At 38.2% G+C, this 21,370-nt stretch overlaps 1 protein-coding gene across 8 annotated transcripts in view; it reads left to right on the forward strand.

The window, feature by feature from the left end:
* ZNF532 (zinc finger protein 532) overlaps positions 1–21,370 on the forward strand; it is a 49,714-nt gene that overhangs the window by 23,400 nt on the left and 4,944 nt on the right. For all 8 annotated transcript variants that reach the window (XM_010583061.1, XM_010583069.1, XM_010583062.1 and 5 more), the window contains 3 exons: positions 2,854–3,030; positions 11,439–11,601; positions 15,540–15,818. In XM_010583061.1, coding sequence (XP_010581363.1) covers positions 2,854–3,030; positions 11,439–11,601; positions 15,540–15,818 — 619 coding nt within the window. The remainder of the gene's footprint in view (positions 1–2,853; positions 3,031–11,438; positions 11,602–15,539; positions 15,819–21,370) is intronic.

Consider the following 21,370-nt stretch of genomic DNA (forward strand, 5'->3'; position numbering starts at 1 on the left):
GTACTACAAATTTTGGAATAAATACCACATTAGGATTCTGCTTTGTTTTGGGCATCCTCTTTTGTATGTTGTTAAATCAGAATATTAGCTGATCTCATCCAGCCATAAAATGTCAGATTCAGGACTTCACAGTTTATAAGGTCTAGAGAATTCAGATGTATTTTCTTAATTTCAGGTTCTTAAAAAAACCTTCTGAGTTTTTTCAAAACAGTGAATTTTAGATTGTTCTCTCTGGTAGAACAGTCATTTTCATTATTTACTGCCAGAATTTATTGTCAAGATGCTGATGGGCATACTGCATCTGTCTGGTTGCTCTCTTTTCTGTGGAAAGTCAAGATTCGTCAGCTTTACATCGCTTGAAAATTACCTTTCCCATTCAAACAGCCTGGTCTTTTGGTTCTTCTTTGTTACTCTTCGGTTTCCCTTTTATTTTTAAGTTTCCCTGTAATGGCAACTCACTGAGCAAATGGGGATCAGAGGCATTTCATGGAAATGTTAAGTTTTGAAAGGCTTGAAAAATTGTTTTATCCTAGAATTTTACACTCACTGAATGGCAGGCAGCAGCACAGCAAGAGATCAGAAGAGCAACCTGTACAGCCGAGATTCGCTCAGCACTCCTGAAACATTTCCATCCTGTCTGACTGGAGAATGGTGATTTAAAATCTTACCAGTAGGCAGCTTCTTCCCCTTTAAGGTGCCACAAGTTCATTTACTAGGATGGCTGTGAAATCTTCCACTAAGGGAAGAAAGCATTTTTACTGCATCAAGCCAGCTGCTGTGGCAGTTTTCAGACTGAATCCATGGCCTGACATAGCTCTCAGCTCTTTGCATTTCTTTGGGTTCTTTTATTCTTTTCTCCCAAGCAGTAGTCTGTCTTGTCCTACATTTCTTACATCTGCTACCTCCACTCTATTTGCCTTCCCTGTAGTCTGTCTCTCTTGGGTTTGTACACGGAATCATCTTCAGGGACTCCTGGCCTGCACCAGTAACACCAGAGGACTCATAAATCTTTCACTGTGAATCTAAACTAAATTTACCAAACTTTTCAAGATGTATCATAAACATCTCATGTCACACTAAGTCAGAATTTCTGTATATGGTGAGACAAAACAAAAAACACCTAGGGAAAGAAAAGCAGTACCTGGAAAGTTAATGTCTTCCTTCCTAGACTCCTCAGCATCTCCTTATCACCATGGTGCATTTGCTTCAGGAACAGCATAACCTGTCTTGCCTTTCCAAAGGACCTCTGTGAGGGAGTTCAGTTTGATTTCAGCGATTTAGGCTAGTTGTCTGAACTAAATCAGCTGAAAATTTCAACCTTAATTTTAATTGCATCCTTCCAAATTGAAAACAAGAAAGCTGTTAGAGCAGTCCAAGAAAGGAAGGCTTGGTAGAAAGCTGTTAGAGCAGTCCAAGAAAGGAAGGCTTGGTCCTTAAGAACTGTTTAATTGCTGAGGATCATTTATTGTGTTGCATCACTAGAGAATAAAGTCCAGACAGGATGGGATGGGGAGGCGAGAAATGCGACCCAGCTCTCTTGAAGTGACACTTTAGGAGTAGATCTGTAAATGAGAGGATCATGCTTTGTACCGCTCTGAAGAAATGTTCATCTCTGTATAAGCAGAGAAGATCTTAACAGACCCCAAAAAGACAAGGACCATTTACTTTAGAAAATGCATTGGTAAGTGGAGACTAGATAGATACAAACTTGATTAATAGTATTAAGAATGTAAATAAAGTGCTCAGAAAGAAAGGATGACATTTCATAAAATTCAAAGGTGATACATTTTAAAAGGAAAATGGGATTCTTGAATGCAATGTATAGCTGTATTTCCTGCTTTATTGCTATCATCAGGGCATTGAAAGAGTATCCAAAAACAATTTGATGTTTATACGGCAACAATCATACTACATGATAGGTGCCAAAATTGAAATTTTGGAAGGGTAGAGGCCTTCTATGTTTAAATTGTAAAACTCTTACTGCAAAATAGTGGTCAATAAGAAATTTGTTCATTTGACAGGTTATTTTGTAATTGCTTATTGCACTATGTTCTTGAACTTATTTGGTAGCATTTAGTACTGGATATGTATGGCACAAAAAGGGACCATTGTGTATAGAAATTCTTATGTACTAATATTAATCCATGTTTTTAATCATTTCATTTTAGAATAGATGCGGAAGGGTCACAAATTTTCGACACAGCAGAAGTATGTTTTTGAAAAATATTTTCAGAATTCCAATCTGATAGATTGATCTGATTGTAGAGATTCAGTTTAGTTGTCCTGAGTTTAAATTACTCTTTTTTTTGTTTTTAAATCCAAGTGCTGATTTGATTACTTGTACAGAAAATCATTACCAGTATGTCTTCATTAAATCTAAACAAGGGAAATGGTGAAAATGTTTTCCTTACTGGTTTTCCATTTTGGTGGTAGTTTCTAAATTGCTGTGGCATACCTTATACAATCCACTGCATGTCATAAAAATGCATTTGGTAAAATCACTTCACAAATTTGCAGAGGATTTAAGCATTCTTTTTTACAATCAATAGACTATTCCTCTGTTAACCCTTCTCTCTGTTTTGTTGTAATGCCATAATAACATGTTCTGACTTCATATCTCTTAGATTTTCAAATTAAATTTGGGAAATTTCTTTTTTCTTACTTTCTGATATGCAAATCTCTGTTTATGTTGATTCTTACTGGGTTGTTTAAATTAATGGAATAACATAGTTTTATCCAGTTGTGTATATATATGTTTATCTCTTCCACTTGCTTGAAAATCAGTGTTGATTCCATTTCATTCAGTACTGCTTTGGGCTAGGCTGAACTGACTCTTTTCCACTCTTTTTGCAGCTGCGTGCATTGCAATGTTGTATACTCTGATGTGGCGGCGCTCAAGTCTCATATTCAAGGTTGTCACTGTGAAGTCTTTTACAAGTGTCCTATCTGTCCCATGGCATTTAAATCTGCTCCCAGCACACACTCCCATGCCTATACACAACACCCGGGTATCAAGATAGGCGAACCAAAGTAAGCAAAATTAATCTTCTACTGCACTTGCCTACATTTTAATAACTTGTGAAATTGCATTCTGTCCTGTGCTTATAATCTTAAAAGTCACATACTGTACAACCAACAGTTTGTCATCCTGTTGGCAACATGTGGAGTTTGTGTAATGTTTTCATGAGTTTTTAGCTGGCAATTTATTTGGCAAAGGTTAAATTTCCATGAACATAGAAATAGCAGTTCTTTAAATGCTGCACGCTACAGGAGAGTAATACAGTATTCAGAAAAATTATTTAGACGGGCAGCTAGCGTGTTGCTCGTTCACATCTTTTAATCTGCTTAGCTCATCTGCATTTTTACTGTGAATTAAGATAATGTGATTCCAGAAAGAACTGCTAAGACTCCTCAGGACTTACACAGTGATTTTCATAGCATCTGGTTGGAAAAGTGGGGAAAAGTGATTTTATTTGTTTTCTGTTACATGCTCACAGATAGTCATCAGGGTGAATTCAGGAGATTAATTCTTTCAGTGCCATCAGTTCACAGTGGTCAGGGTGGGTCTTTGTGAGAGATGGTTTTAGAAGTGGCAGTTGTAATCTGTGGGCTAACCTCAGGCAATTCTCGCGGGCTACAGCCACCTGTGGTACCCTGTTCTTTTGATCAGGCAGCCGCTCGCTTGTCGGGCAGTGTTCTTGCAGGATCTGTTCTCTTTCTGTCTACTAGATTTTTCTTCATGAAAGCCATAGGTTTGGGAGTGGTAAGCTATGTTTTTGCTTCACTAATATGGTCATGTCTCAAGGAGAGCAATTCCAGTGTTACTAAGTGAGAGGCGCCAGCCTTTAAACCTTTTCCAGCCTTGACTCTCCACATCAAAATAGATGCGTTTATAGAGCTGTTTACATAAGCTTTTTTTCCAATGCATAATCTCTTTTTTTCTGAATTCAAGCAGAACTGATTCTGTTCTGTAGCTAGGAAAGTTGTGCACAAACACAGTGGTTTACTGAAGATGGTAACACAGGGCACAATTAGGATCTCGGCTTCAGGGTCTTTGTTTTAAAGATGTTGCACATTCAAAGCCTCCACTGAAGCCAGTGGGAGCTGCAGGTGCCAATGCATGTGAAAATTAGGCTTCAAATCTCATCGGCCTTAGCCTGATGGCTTCTCATTGCAGACCTTTTTCTTCTGCCTTTCTCCTCTGTTGGTACGAGTGCAGTACTGAGGGTAAATATTCAAGTATTTAACTCCATGTTGTTTCTCTGGAGCGTGCAGAGCACACTGGTACATTTTAACAACTTGCAGACTTGAGAAAATAGAAGGCAGATGAGAGAAACAAGGTACCATGTAGTGTAATAACCAGATTTCAGAAGAATTTGGTTTATCACTGTTTCTTCTAACATATTAACAGGAGATGTATTCTTTAGGGTGTTTAAACCTACATTAAAGCAAAATGGCAACAAACTTACTGTGTCTGATACCAAATTAAGACATTTCCACCCAGTGACAAATGACTCCTTGTTTTAATTCAGGATGGTATCTTCAGTGAGAGGCTTTGAAATACCAACATTTAATCTAAAACTTGTTTCAGATTCCCATAATTTTCATTAGAGAAAACGGAAAGATTAAGATCACCATTTGTGTAAGATACTTCACATATGAAAAGCGCAGAAGATTTCTTGAATTGTGCTTGGATCTGCTGACTGTTTCTGATCAACTTCATGAATTAAGTATTTTGCATTAGTTTTGTTTCCATATAGATGTGTTTATAATTGTATTCTTTTACAAATTTATTTTGATTATAAAAAGACCAAAATAAAATTTTATGAAGTACTATTGTATTGTAATAAATCATAAAATCCATAGTTGAGTATTCCTCTGAAGAAGTGGTATTTTCTTTAAATTTGCCAGTTTTAATCAAGATGCTGTCTTAAATGCATGCAGAGTGACTAGTAGGATTTTCCCAGTCTTTGCAGTGTTTGAAGTTCTTTGCTTCCATTTCACAAGCATCTGTAGGTAGTCCAGTGTTGCCACCGACACTCCAGATGCCCACATCGACTGCTGTTTCACCATTTAGTAAGGTCTATTTCAAGCTATCAGGACCGGTAGTTTTCCTCAGAATTAGCTACATGTATTTCTGCTACTCAGTAGCAATTTTAAAAGGAAATGTTTTTGTTGTTTGAATTAGTTGGTTTCTGAGGATATTTATCATATATCTTGGTCAAGTTGACATCAAATGTTTGTGACATTGTTCAAATCCTGGTTTATCTGCTGTAACGTTCTGTGTTAAAATCACAGAACAGCCCAGCTTGGAAGGGACCTTGAACGATCATTGGGTTCAGCCTTTTGGGGGAAAGGGAGCCAAGATGAGGCTATCTAGCACCCTGTCAAGTCGCATCTTGAAAGCCTCCAGTGATGGGGACTCCACCACGTCCCTGGAGAGGTTGTTCCAGTGAATGATTGTTCTCACTGTAAAAAAATTCTTTCTTGTATCAAGATGAAACCTCTCCTGGTGCAATTTGTACCTGTTGCCCCTTGTCTTCTCCGTGTGGCTCCTTGTGAAGGGAGACCCTCTGTCCTCTCCATAGCTGCCCTTTAAGTACTGGAGCACTGTGATGAGGTCCACCTGAGCCTTCTCCAGAGAGAAGAGACCCAACTCCTTCAGTCTTTCCTTGTAGGGCAGGTTCTCCAGCCCCTTGACCGTCTTCGTGGCCCTCCTTTGGACCCTCTCCAGGCTGTCCATGTCTTTCTTGAACTGTGGGGACCAGAACTGGACACAGTGGTCCAGGTGTGGCCTGACCAGTGCCAAGTAGAGCTGACAAGTGCTGTTGTATTTGAGGAAATACATTCACATTTGACCAGTCTGCTGCTGCTGGTTTATCTGTACCGTATTACCTAGCAGCTATGTCACATATGACTTGTGTACATTTTGAAAACTTAACAAATTAATTATTGAAAAGAAGGAATGTAATATAGTCATAGAACACTATAGATATGTCTACATAAGCTCAGTTAAATTTTTGTTCTTCTGAAGTAAAAATTTTAAATGAAAAGAAGGGTAGAATAGCCTTCTGTGTTTGGAAATGTGAAGCTTTCGAGTTTTCATTGAGTGTATAGAAGGTGTCTGACCCTTGAACGTGAGTTTCAAACCTCCCCCGGTAGGCAGACATCGTTGAACTCTGCATGGCCATGGAACCTGACTCCTCGGTGTCCCCCTGGGCATCACAGAGATGCAGCCGAAAACCAGGCCCAGTGTGTCAGCATGCTGAGGTGGCTGGGGAAGATTTATTACTTCTGTCCTGTAAGTGGGCTGAGGCCAGTCCAGTCCTGAGGGACTCTTCACTAGTTCACACTTTTTTGTTTACAGGAATTAGGCTCACTGGGTAAATGGCTATGTGCCTCTGGCATTTACTGGAACTGTGTGACTTGCAGTTACATTACAAATGGTTGTTTGGGAACAGATACAGTAAACTATTTGGTGTATGAAAAATGAAGTTTAATAGCAGTGATTCTCAGTGGGATGAAATTAGATTATTTTAATATAGGGAAATGGATGGCTATCTTGTCTTTCAACTTTGTGAAGCTCTCTCCTGTAGCGTACCTAAGATGCTGCACAGTTCTTGTGGGAAACCAAAGCTTGTATGTGATTTTTTTTTTTTTTTTTTCAGTGAACAGTGTAACTTCATAGGAGCAGTACAAAGATATTTTTCATGGCTGATCTCTTTTTGGATATTGGAGAAATTCTTGTTTATCAAGCCAGATTATGGATATATACTGTACTATTGGTACAAAGTATATTATCCCACAAGTACCATTTTTTTAGAGAAAAAAATTATGGGAAGGAGAAATACCATACTCTGATGCAGAAGCTTTCAAAACACTAAACATCTTTTATGTGATATGAAAGTATTTTTCTGTGAGATAACACCTGTATTTATTCTAAGATAAAATATGAATTTGTTAACTGGATTTTTGAAAAGTGAAAAAGTCCATGTACCATGCCTGTTCTGGTGTGTACTGTGGGGCAGGAGCAGTTATGGAGTAACTGCCCTGGCGGTGTGATTGCAGTTGAACTGCCTGCCTTACTAAAGTGTCGTGTTGAATTGATGTGGTTGTAAATTATGTCCTGACTAACTATAACTGCCTATAAGCTTTGGACAGGTTTTAAGCTATTACATGTTAAATACTGACTACTCCAATTACAAAACAAGCAAGCATACTCAGTTGCATGTGCTTAGGCTTGAAAATCATGCTTTTGATGTGACTGAAAGAAATACTCGAAGTGGATATAGTCACAACTCATACTATCGTGTATGTTGGTATGAATTTAACAGAGTACAGTCTTTTCCCAGAAACCTGTCTGAAATTTGGATCTCTCCCAGGTAGTTCTTGTGCTTCTGTGAAAACAGAGTAAAGTCTTTTAGCTCACATAGAAAATACATAATATTCAGCTCTTAGAGATACAATTTTTATACGTGATAAATTCAGAAAGATGTCAGATTTTTTTGTAGCAGATTCACTTTCTCCTGTCAGTGCTCACGAGTGCTGCATGACTTGGAATGTGGTCATTAAGGGCTTGGGAAGAGCATTGCTGGCAGGTCGAGGGAGGTGATCCTTCCCCTCTGCTCAGTGCTGCTGGGACAGTGCTGCAGTACTGGACCCAGAGCTGGGTCCCCAGTGCAAGAGAGATATGGACATACCAGAGCAAGTCCAGCAAAGAGACACGAAGATGAATAAGGGACGAGAGCATCTCCCGCGTGAAGAGAGGCTGAGGGAGCTGGGACTGTTCAGCTTGGAGAGGAGAAGGCTCAGGAGGACCTTATCGATGTGTATAAATACTATATGGGAAGGCTTGAGGAAGAGGGAGCCAGATTCTTCTCTGTGGCACCCAGAGACAGGACAAGAGGCAGTGGGCACAAACTGAAACACAGGACTTTCCACCTGAACACAGAAAGTCACTTTTTTACTGTGCAGGTGGTCAAACACTGAACAGGTTGCCCAAAGGCTGTGGAGTCTCAGTCTGTGGAGACATTCAAAACCCAACTGGATGACATGGTCCTGGGCAGCCTTCTCTAGCTGACCTTGTTTGAGCGAGGCCTTGACCTCAAGAGCTCCCTTCCAACCTCAGCAATTCTGTAGTCCTCTGTTCCTTACTTTAGATACAATAAGAATCTGAAGCATATAGTAGATTGTAGTTTACTTGATTAATTATGTAACCCTGCAATGATAAATTTATATACTACAGACCTGAAATCATTCCAGCTGAGATCACTGTCTAGTTCCTCCACAGACGATAAAGCAGGTTTTCTAATTTCTTGCATCTAATTTTATTTGCAAGGTACGGTTCTAATGGAAATATGCACCATGAAATAATCAGTGAATTATTTTTAATTGTGCCAGTCTTTATTTACATCTTGGAATGTAACCCAGAACATGTAACGTTACTCATGTCTCTTTAGCACCTAGCCATGGGATCAACTGCTCAGCAACAGGCACCAAAATGCTGGGATTCTGGATGTTAGCAGTGGTATGTGAGCAATGAACCAGAAGGGTGAAAATCACCCTGCCAGGGACAAGGCTGTGATACAGTCTTGTGCCTCGGCTTGTTTTCCTGCTTAGTCAGTAATCAGGCTTGACACTTCCTGACTTTTGGACAAAGTTGCTGATGGAGATGTAAGACAGTGTTTTAAGAGACAGGATGCAAGGGACAGAAGAATAATATTTGGTGCCCCAGGATTAGGGAATGTGTGTGGTTAGTACCAGCTCTAGCCTGTGATGTTACAAGCAGATTCACTACAGAACTGCAGCAAGTACTTTTCTGACGAAACTCTGGGGTTTTTTTTCTTGGATGCAGTGAAGAGGGCTGACAGTAAAATCACTGCTTTAAATTATCTCTAGCTGCTCTGCTAAGATGGGACCAAGATGGTGGAGTGTGCTTAGATGCTCAGTAGCTCTGTGTGCTCTGTGGCCAAGGGAAATGATCCCTTGTACAGTGAATCCTTTGACTCTTTCTACACTTGGAGCTTAAACAGTGCGTCCCACAAAGAGTGCTTGTAACAGCACTGTGCCTGGAGAATGTTCACGTTCTCTCTGTTTCTGTCTGTGCTTAATTCAGCTGACCGGCTGGCGTGGTGATCCATTGACTTTTTTCCCCAGAAGTTGTCTCTTACGATCTCAAGTTAAAACTATTAGTAAGATATATGGGTTTATATTGATGAGAGGTACATGAGGCAAAACTGCATTTTAGGAATTTCTTTCTTACCAGTTATTATCAAGAAGCATTTCCTGTTTCTGGCAAGCTCTTTAATACCTTTCATACGGAAATTATCCAAGAAGTTAGGATTCTGAAGGGGTATAGATCAGTAATAGTGTGACAGACTGAAATACTTGTTTTGAATTATGTTTAAGAAGCTTTTCTGGACAGTAATGTGGGGGGTCAGTAGTGTGGAGGGTCAGAGGATGGGGAGGGGGCTCCCCTTTCTAAGTACAGCGTGGTCACTAACTGAAGCTAGCAGGTGCATTCTGCTGTGCTTGTGCAGAGTTACATCATCCCATGCAGAGGGTTCACCACAGAAAGCAGTACAATAGTATGTAGGTCTTCAGAAGATGCTGTGTAAATAATAAATTTATCTTGGCTTATGTGAGAAACTGGGACCACTTGATATACCACAAAAATAATACTTTTCACAGTTAATGTGATTAAGTGTACTATTTTTCATTATTTCAAATATTTGGATGCATTGAATGGCTTGGACATTGAAGCAATGTCCCTGTTCTTGTCATCTCAAAACACTGTGCAGTGATCTTTAGAGCTCCTGAACAATGTACTATTGATGATAATTTCTTAGAGGGATATAGAAAGGACTTTGAACATTTATGTGGATAATGAGAAAATACAGCATTCTAGCAAGCAGGGTTTGTTGGGTTTGGGTTTTTTTCATGGAAAGTCATTCTTTAGGACAGAGATCAACCTCTCTAATTGATGGGATTAGGAAGACTGCTTTCGCAGAGGAAGTGCCTGTCATTGTACTGAGCACCTGTTGTTGGGTTTCTTTTATTTTAGCTGAACTTTTTCTGAAATACTACCACTGCTGATGGCTAATGGATTAGATTTCTCTCTCATTTGATGATCTATAGCGAATTTCTTTGTTACTTTTCTTTCACATGTCATTTCCTTCCATTCATTTTCCAAATTTAAAAAAGTGTGATGTTTCTGAAAGAATAGAATTATTTACTGTTTATTTAACAGATACATTAAAGGATTGCAGTTTGCGTAGCTAATCTTATTACTCACCTTTAGTTGCCAGGAAAATAATTCTTAATACAATCAAACATACAGATAAGCAAAAACAACAAGAAAAGTATTGAGTAAATAATTACTTAGAATGCAATTTAAACTATATTTTTCATTATAAAATCATCAGCAAAATGAAACCAGCTTCAAACTATTGCCGTGTAGTAGTTGTTGCAGCATTTAGATCAGAGGATTACGTTTCTGGTTTCCTATGTTTTTTGTCTGTTGGACAAGACACTTGACAAGGATCTGCTAAAAATACAACTATTTTCAGATTGTTTAATAATGTTCTTAGGATTTTGTGATACAGAATTTTAGCTATCATGTTCATTTCAGGGACTATGCTTTAGTGTCCAGTACTTACCTAGTTCTTGTTAATAAGTGTATCTATTTCTAAAGGACTTCTGAAATTATATTAATAGATGCATTGCTTCACCAGTTACATAGCTACTAAAACATAAATAGCTTTTGTTACAATTTTGATTAGAATATTGGCTATCAGAATGGGAGATTTAGGTAGCTAATTTCAAAAGTCATGTATGCTTTGAGAGAGGAAGTTGTGGTTTGGTACTGTCTCTACATTGCTTCGATAGACAAATTCGTAACAGCTTGTCATTGCAAAACAGGGAAATGCCATCCCGTGACGTTTCAGCTTCAGAGCATTAACGGAGTCTAGGCTTGGAATTCAGGAGGCTCAAAGCCATATACATTGCCAAAAATAAATTTATCTTGAAGTATATTGCCAATTATGACCAAATCAATCACGCCCTAAAACACACTGCCTTTGCAACCTGAAAAAGGTATATTGTCCTTTAGTTATAATGTGAGTTCAGAAACTGAAGACATTTAAATTTCAGAGTATCCTAAGCAGATGTTGATGTTATACATGTAACTGGCATATGCTGTTATTTTCTGGCTTCTTGTTTGCACTTTTTAATGATTTTTTTTCTATTTTTCTGGGTTTTCTACTGCATATTTTGAAATTGGAGGATGTTTTGAATTAGTTTAACTTTTTTCAGGTGGTGTGAAATGATTGCTTAAACATGTCAGATCTTATCTCTGCTGAGAAAAAAAGTTAACATCATGACTCTTGCAAGTAGATCATCAACATGACTGACGTTGTTTATTGTACTTCTGTTTTTAGAATAATATATAAATGCTCTATGTGTGACACTGTGTTTACTCTACAACCTTTGCTCTATCGCCACTTTGATCAGCACATTGAAAACCAGAAGGTGTCTGTTTTCAAGTGTCCAGACTGTTCTCTTCTATATGCACAGAAACAGCTTATGATGGATCATATCAAGGTGTGTAGGCATCTTCTCTTGTCGTTCATAGATACCATTTGTCATGCAATATATGCTGTGAGAAAATACTGTAAAAAGGCACAGAATAACAAGATGACTGCTGAAAGAGAGAGATGTTAATAATTCCAAGAGAGTAATCTGTGAATAATGTTCTCAAATGTTAAAATGTTATATTTCTTATGGTCTTCAGTATATCTGTGATGTTATCGCTAACTCAAGTTTTTCTATATGAATGTTGATTTTGGTATATCTCAGTGCATTGCATTCAGTAGCTCATTTTATCAAAATAATAATGGGTATAGTGAAGTAAGTTAGTCCGATCCTAATAAGTATTGAGCTTTATTTACAGTATTCTAAGTATTATTGCAGTTGGTAGGAGCTGAGAATGCTGAGTACATTATAAAAGCAAACCTCTTGTGTTCAGAATTCACTGGTAGGAACCAGTATGTTTCTCGAATAGATGTAGAGGTTATTTATGTGTGTGTGTTTACATACAAACATGAACACATGCATGCTTTGAAAAAAAATGAAGTGGCTTTTCTCATGAGTACCCTTATAACTGAAGATTTACTGTCATCCTTGCAAATCATGTTTTTAAGAATCAGCAGTCCCCTGGCTATAATTTGTTAGCTGTGTATTTTAAATACACTGCGTTACCTTGTTTTCTGCATACCAAATCTGTTAGCAGTGCTGAATTTCTTATGCCTTATTAAGATGTGGAGCCTGGTAGCAGCTGAAGTTAACTTACACCATTACAAAGTATTACAGTCCAGAATGGTAGCACTTAATTCAGTGGGTTTCAGTTGCAGTGATGCATAAGACTTAGTAAAATTTGTAAACAGAATGATGGAAAAAACAGACATCTTTCTTGTCTGCTAAAACCGTCATTTTTCATTTTAGTCTCAACTATGGCACTTGCAACCTCAGAAATCTCTGAAGTTGTGTTGAAAACAAGATCACAAGTCTTGAAAAACAGCTGGTCTTAAAGTCAGTCTTAAACTTGAGGAGAAGACAGGGAAGGGCTGATCCAAGACGTTCAGAAATATACGGACTGAGTATTTTCTTTGTTTCTGAACTAGTTCATATTTACTGTTAAGAATAGTCTTACATTTATGCCAGATACCTTAAATGGTCCTCTCATGCAGCAATATATTTTCTGCTTCCTTTGATCTACTTGTATTGCTTCTATTTTTAACTAAATAGGCAAATTCCATATATTGTAGAGTATGTCTTATTATATAATTACTTTTTCTTGACTCAGGTATTGTTGTAAAAGTTTTGTTATATCTGTCTACTTCTTTAAGACCTGAAAACAACTATTTTGGGAGCATGATCTGACTGTATTTAGGGCCAGAAGCGATTCTTACATAAATTAGGGTTGCTCAGCATTTCTCATTATAAAGTTATTCTCAGTTACTTACAATTTGGTCACTATTTAACTCTTTTGGCTGTAGTGTTCCATGCCAGTATTTGTGCTTTGAACCAGTGTTTTTTTAGCATGTTTCACTATAGATGATTCATACTTTTTTAGAATAAAATTAGAGGATTAGAACATACATGTGCAGTAACAGTATTACTGCTTTTATTGAGAATTGCTAGTGCTTTTACATTTGGGATGTGTGTATAGAAGTAGGGACAGCAGCAGAAAAATATAAATTAGACTTCAGTTAAGGAGGAATGAAAAAAACTGTAACAGGGTATAGATAAAAACAGAAAAGGACTTGAGGAGAGGATGAGTGCCAGACAAGGGCAGAGCTCAGCCTAGCTGCACAAAATGTAATTGTTTGGTATGGCTAGACATAAACCATCAAGGCAGAGAAGACCTGGATGAAAATAGAACAGAAAGGGATAGAAAGAAGCTCAGGAGGAGATTATTGAAAGCTGCAAAAAATAACCTAGAATAATTCCTGCAGATGTGAATGTTTCTTGTTGGCAAAATGTATGTCTCATTTTCCTGTAACAGCTTGCTACAAGAAAATTTTTAACAGCCAGTAAGAAGAGGTGGTGAAGGTCTGGACTGCAGGTGTAACACTCCCAGTTCTGCTGGTGATCTGCATTGTGATCACTGTTGACTCCATGTTATGCTTTAATGCTTTTTGTTTAATTTCAAGTAAGAAATTAAATTTCAAGTATTGGTTGGATTTAAAAGACATTTAGAAAGTTCAGCACTAACATTTTACATGCTGACAAGTTAAGCTGGGATGGAATCTCCAGGTCAATCTTCAGTTGCCTGGAACTGTAGGAACCTCCTTCCCCCCTACCTCATGCTTCTTTATTCTTGTCCTGGTGCAGTGGAGTACTAAGGGCAGCCTCCTCCTTTACTACACAACATCTTTGTTCTTAGAGCCAGTCAGTTGGTCCTGTGTGCTTTGCTTTTTAGTAACATTTTAGGTTTTTTAACTTACTGGCTTTTCTTCTATTTAACAACTGTTAAATAGGAAGAAAGGAAGCAGAAAATGTATTGCTGCATGAGAGGACCATTTAACATATCTGGCATAAATGTAAGATTATTCTTAACAGTAAATATGACCTAGTTCAGAAACAAAGAAAATACTCAGTCTGTATATTTCTGAATGTCTTGGATCAGCCCTTCCCTGTCTCCTCCTCAAGTTTAAGACTGACTTTAAGACCAGCTGTTTTTTAAGACTTGTGATCTTGTTTTCAACACAACTGTTAAATAGAAGAACATGTTCTACAGATCAGGTTGATATTTGCTGTAGAGCCAGCAGGTAGTCCCAAGAGCCACAGGATTTACAAAAGAACTCGATACTGAAGTATTATACTGGAGTATCAGATTTGTATTCTTATATTCTCAGAATCAAAAATGTATAGCATGGGTTTTTGTTTCTGAGGTTAACCTGTAGGAAAAATAATTATGTTTGGGATGGCTAGACATATCATCCAGGAGAACTATAATAAAGGTCAGTAGATGAGATGATTAGAACACTGTCGTTGTAAAGGGCAAGTCTTTTAGATGTGAGAGAGACCTTGATAGTGGATGCTGACTCATTCCTGCTGTGTCCGTGTTTATATATGAAACTCAGACACACAGCTGAAGCCCAGGTCTTCCTGAACTAGTCATCTTTTTGGAAGGCTCAGGTATCATACCAGCATATAACGCTGGCTGAGAAATTGGGGGAGGAGGAAGTGGAAGAGTTCTTCCCTTCCTTCTGATTGTTTACTTAAAGTCTAGAAATAAATCAGTGAGGAAGGATCACTGCCTAAGAGCTGCAGGGTGCTTGAGAACAGCTTGTTAGACAACTCCTAGCTGTCCCCTGGTCTTGGGGACCCCATCAGCCCTGCACACCTTTGATTTAAGGACTGTTAGCAATGTAGCCCTAAGTGAGGGAGCTCATAAGCTTCTGTGGAGTAAGACAGGGCTTAACTCAGCCTCAGCATAAAATGTTAATATATCCTAAACAATATAGTTGCCTGATTCCTCCAGAGTTGCCTTTTCTTGTCTTATTTACCAACGTGCCAAGTCAAAATTTGTCAGTAAAAACCTTTCTTTCTTGGAAATCTCTAGTCACGTAGTTTGAAATGAGGATGCTCAACTAATACATTAGGTAAGTAAAGCGAGAAACTAACCTTAACTTAAAGTACATTTTGAGCCCTTTTTTCTTCCCTGTTAAACAGCAATTTAAACTTAACCTACAAAGTTTTTTTTTTTTTTTTTTTTTTTTTGTGAAAATATCTAGCCACTGAAGAAAACTTCTCTTTAGCGACTGATGGTGTCTGTTAGTGTCGTTGGCTAGTTTCTCTTTATGCTAGGCCTTGCCTTTACTTAATCATGTTTCTCTCAGTTAAGAATTTGATCTGATATTAGTATGACAAAGAAGTAAATGAAGACTTTTGGTTCAGAGGGTCTTTGCATTTTGTCAATACAACTGTATAAGTCTATGTTATTTTTGTACCTTTTTTTTTCTTTTTTATTGTAGTCTATGCATGGAACTCTGAAAAGTGTTGAGGGGCCACCAAACCTGGGGATAAATCTGCCTCTCAGTACTAAACCCACAACTCAGAACTCAGCCAGTCACAACAAAGAGGACACAAAATCTGTCAACGGAACAGAAAAGCTGGAGAAGAAATCTCCTTCTCCCATAAAGAAAGCAGAGCCTAAAAAAGTCGCTAATCCTGGCTGGACTTGTTGGGAGTGTGATCGGCTCTTCACTCAGAGAGACGTTTACATCTCTCATATGAGGAAAGAACATGGAAAGGTAAATGAATAATATTCAGTTACAAAAAAGTGAATTAAACCTGAAATATGAAGTAATTTTTTTCCAAATTCAGTTGTGGTTTTGCAAATAATTCCTTTAGGTTCCATCATTATTCTTCTCTGTTCTTATACATGTTTCATTGTTCTCTCTTTGGCTGCTTAGTTTTTGCCATTTTCTAGTTCTACTGAGAAAATCCACATCCTCTTACTTAATTGTGGGCTTGTTCATCCAGTACCAAAATTTCTTCAAGATGGAAAGAGTGAAAGATGTTCCAGTATTTCGTCCAAGTCATCTAATCTGATACAGGTTCTTATTTCTTCCTTTGTGCCTTCTCAGTTCCCTCTCTCTCTTGAAAGTTCATTAACTGTTAGACTCAGGGAATGGAGCCTTGTTTTATTGGTGCAATGAGTGCCAAACAGCATTTCAAGGGTAGTCACACTCCAAGGTCAAGCCATTGCTCTAATCTTAAACTCGTAGGTTCAGCCAGCAAGTCAGCTGAGTTGAACAAGTTGAATTTTGTATTTAAAGCAGATGGATTTGAGATAGCTTACTTAAAATGGATTGAAACTGAAATACAGGAATGCTGTATTCTCAAGTCGGCAGAAAGACAGCTTGGTGTCCCTGCTGCATGCGATAGCTTTTCCACTTAAATGAAATTTAAAAGACTGGCAGGTAAGCCATAGTGAATCTGATCCTTGGATAGACCCTTCTTAGCTGTGTTTGAGACAGACTGTAGCAAGCTCCAGCCTGATGCTGACAAACAGCAGTCATGTGCTATCCAGTCCTGTCCTTTGCTGTGTGCTAGTGAAAATGGTCTGATTCTCTCCTCAGCTGGGAAGCAGGGAATTAAACTAATGTACTGTGCTGCACTGCAGAAAAAGAGCAGAACTGGAAGGGGTAACAGACTTATTTTGTCTTAAGTAGAGAAGAATCATCCTGAGTGTGAAAATCTGTAGTTTTCAGGATGCTAATATGCTATAATAAACGATGGCACATTTCCAGAGGTTTCTGTGTCCCTTCAAATTACAGTGCTTATCTCTAAAGGTCTTGTGCAAATTATTTTATTCTGTTTATAAACATTTTATGGAAAAATGGAAAATGCCAGACTACTGAGTGTCATCTCTAATTTTCTTATGACAACTTCAAGCGAATAGCACCCAAGCTTGACTGACAGGAGACTTTCCATGTTTCTCCTTGCCTTCAGTAACTCCCACTCCATTCCTTCAGCCTTCTTGCTGTGAAGAGTCCTGTAGCTACATTGCCAGTCCCCCTTGGAACGAAACACACAAAACCAAAGGATTATGATTCACAGAACTACATTTTCTTTTACCTGGTTCTCCTTTTACAGCTGGAGGGCATGAAAAGTAGACAAACAGCTGAGATCATGTGGTCTCCATTTGATTTCTCCAGTTGCTTTAGAAGACCATTTTTGCATTTCTGTCCATTGAGGTCCCTGAGGAACTGTTAATTGCTTCAGTTTCAAGGCTAGCAGATACATTCCTGACACTTCTGCTAGATAGTGTCTATAAAGAAACTCTGTAAAATGTGTTACAGTCCCTGTGGCATGCCTATGCACTAAACACTTGTTTCTGATCCTGTAACACTCAAACAATCATAGTTTAATTTTCTGTCAAAATCAGTCTCTTTAGCAGCATGTAAACTGTTGGTCCACTCTGTTTCACCTGTTTGTCCAAGTATTAACTCATCAGTATTTTTACTGGCAAGCAGAAATAAGTTAAAGACCAGATGCATTTTATATTGATCCAATTCTTAAAAACAACACAACCTTCCTATGAAACTGTCACGTCAGAGTGAACTAAAGAATGATATCCAGTCTGATCACATCTGCAGCAAAGTGGCAGAAGGCATGTAAAATAAGGTTAGTAACACATTGATCATGTTTTCTAAATATTAGCTTTAAATATGTATCTTTCTATCTCTGACGTTTAATAAGAATGTGCAATGTTACCTCAATAACAGCCCTTATTATGAAATACTAGGTAATTGTTGCACTCAAATACTGGCCTAAAGGCCTGTTTCACTGTGTACATTTATGTGCTATTTTTTATCCCTATTCAAGCTGTTCCTTAAATGACACAGGAGGCATATATATATTAAAATGAATAGAGATACAACTACATGTCTTTCAGAAATGAATGATAAAGACCAGTTGTTACGTTCCTTCCAGACCTTTCAAAAATTTCACTAATTGTTAGCTTTCAAAATGACTATATTCAAAACCTAAACTTTTATGGATACATTTTATTGTAGAGAGACTAGAAATGAGCATAAGATAACTAAGTATGTGATATGGGTCTAATAAATAATGGAATTACTTTAAGTCTATTTTTTTTAAGAATGATAGGTGTGGGTTAAATGCTCTAAAATTATCTATGCAGAATGTTTGTTAGAAACTTTAAGGAATTCATGAGCTATTCACAAAGTCCATTGTCATGTAAGGTATTTGAAGATAATCCATTTCAAATTTCTAATTGCTGCTTTTGCAGGATCAGAGTGAAAGTTTGGAGCTGTAACCCTTTTTACCTGATCCCAGGCTGGATTATTCAGAGGTATTAATAGGAGAGGTATTGCCATGTATATCCTCTTTGGACAGATTCTTGAGTTTCCAGACCTTATTGGAAAATGTCTACGCAGGCAGATAGACAGATTCACATTTTCTGTATCCTCTTCCTGAGCTATGAAGGTGAGCCAGCTGTAGGGTACGAAAATCTGTAGCCACCTTTGTGTGACTCTCTGCCTGACCTTAAAAGTGCTGTTTAAAAAAAAAAAAAAAACAAAACAAAACACAAAACAGTTACTACCCCAGACAAAGGGTGGTTCTAACAAGTCTGTACAACCCCTGGCTTGAAACTGGATCATGTATGTATGTCTGCAGTCAGCCAGGTAGACATATGCTGAGCTTCCTAGGACTTGTGTGTAATTGTGTTTCTATGAAAGGACAGATGTTTTCTAAGCAGGAGTTGCTTTACCAATTCTGACTTGCTGTGCATCTAATTGAACATCCTCTTTCTTTCTGTAAAGACAAGATGCTGTACAACAGGTCCTGCTGCACCTGATTACAGAACTAATTTTTTAGTTCTTTTGGTTTTGGCTGCCATTGCAGAAACTGATGCATCCCAAATCCTATTTGGGTCTCTATGTGGAATCTTCCCAACAAATTTAGAATGAGTGTGGTGTCATGGATGGTTACCCCAGGCAGTGCCCCTCGTGCTCTGAGAGGGACTGGGTCCTGCTGAGCACAGTCCTGCTGCTTTTCTGACTAAGTGCTTGATGCATCTACACTGTGCAGTGGCCTCAGCAAAGATACATGGGCCACCTTGGTTGAGCTTTTGTACATGTTTGTACAGCATGGTGCAGGGCTGTTTCGTGATAGAAGTCCTAATGTGACTTCACATTTTATTTTATTTTATAAATTCTTCCCAGAGCATTGCAGTCATAAGCATACTCCAAAACCATACTGCAAAATGTATTGATTGATGGATTAGCTTTAATGAGTATGCACTATGTGTACACACTGTCAAGTTTTTACCTTTAACAATTTAAGAGTGAAATATGTTGGTTTCCTTTTATTTTAATTGGCCTTTAAACATGAAAAGGAAGTTACATTGAACAGTACTGTGCCTCTAACAGCTTTATGTTGGCTAGCCCCAATAAAATTACCATACCATGTTTCCTAATGGGCTGCTTCACATTTGCATGAACAACCTTTCAGAACCGCTTTCCTTCTGTCACACTCCATGTGATTTTGGTCTTGATAGCAAAAGGTCTCTCCTCTCATTGTAACACCTGTTACTCCTTTAGTCATTCCAGACATCACTTTTTCCCATCTACAAACTTTCCACTGCTCACTCCAAACTTTGCAGTAAATGATAATTTTCAGTAATGACATCACCTCTACAGATCTCCACTGGCTTGTCTGTAGCTGTTCCTGAACAATGTAGCCATTAGGGAGAATATGAACATCAACATAAAGTTCAGCACTTAGAGCACAATATAAGATGGATGTTTTTCAGTTCCTTAAGCATTTCTGTATGACTTAAGCCCACTAGTATTTAGGATTGAGAATTCTTTTTTTAATTATTATTAATTAATATTAGGCACCAGAGAATGACTCGTCATATTAAAATGTCCATGTGGATTATTGTGCATTTCCATTGTTTAGGAATTTGTGACTTCCTCAGAGGGTAAGAATAAGTGAGCCAAACCCTTTACATTCTTACATTAACAAAACCTTTGCTATTGAGTGTTTTGGAACATAGGGACAGATCTTGGGTGGATTCTCCAGAAGAGTCAAGAAGAGTCCAAGTTCAAGCATTGATCCAAGTGTTTCACCCGGTGGCATTAGTTGGAATACTAGAATAAAATATGATTATTTTTTTTCCAGTTTCCCTATAAGTGCAGGAAAGAGAACGTTATTGACACTGTGAAGGAAAACTATGATCACTGCTAGAGCAGGAAAAAGCAATCCAAAGAACATGATTTTCTTTCTAGATACTTGTCTGATGGTATGAGACTGTCTGTTGCTTCACTTTTACCTGACTAGCAGGCATGAGCCCTCCCTCAGACTGGAACACTTGAAATCTGGGTCCATGCGATCCAGATTTCTTTTGGGAGGTTCCAATAAAATCCATTTCTTCTTCAGACCCAGAACACCTTGATTCTGGCAGGAATCGTTACATTGAATGTTAAGCGTGGTATCCTGGCCCTGGCTGGATTGTTGAAAAGTAAACTGAAATAGTAGTCTGGAAAGGTTTTCAATTAGATTTGTTTGATCAGTGTTTGGATTTAATTTTGAAGATGTTGTTTTGATTTCCTTGTTACTGCCAATACAACAAAAATTACAGATACAAACAATCTAGTAACCTGTGAAAGGAAGCAGGAAATCTGATAGGTGACGTTTCCATTTCCTTACTGCAGCTACTCTGGTTGATAAGACATGCCGTTTGAATTGAGTTCTAGGACTGATGGAATTTAAGGGACAGGACCGTGTCATTCGTTCTTGGGGCTTGTATAGTCTGCAGTTTTGGAGATGTTATTTCATCAGATACTAGAGCTCCTGTGGCCATGTTCAGCTAGAATGACATAAATGGAGATAACTCCATCCTTTTCAGCTTCCTTCCTTTTCTTTCTCCTTCCTCTTAACAAACTGTAATATAAAACCCACAGAATTCCCCAAAGAGGTGTCCCTCAAGTTGGCATCAGACCATACCTCTTATTTCTTCATGATTTTTCTGAGCCCTCTTAGTGTGTCAGTGTCCATGACGTTTTGCTTTGGTCCTTATTATGTGCTCTTCACTCCTCCTTGTACATGACATAAACTCTCAGTCAGCAACTGCAGATGTAGTTTGGTGATGGGAAAGGAAATGTTACTTTATAGTGAAAGCAAATCTCTCACCGTCCTGCCTTTGCTGATCCAGAAGTAATCCACTGATCTTCCTTGCTTCTTTGGTGGAAGAAATCCACTTCATCCACAGTCTGTGACACCGGTTTACAACTGGTGATAGATATGTGCGTAACTCATGCTAGCCACG

Source organism: Haliaeetus leucocephalus, unplaced genomic scaffold (assembly GCF_000737465.1).
Source record: "Haliaeetus leucocephalus isolate CR32 unplaced genomic scaffold, Haliaeetus_leucocephalus-4.0 Scaffold866, whole genome shotgun sequence".
Classification (NCBI taxonomy): domain Eukaryota; kingdom Metazoa; phylum Chordata; class Aves; order Accipitriformes; family Accipitridae; genus Haliaeetus; species Haliaeetus leucocephalus.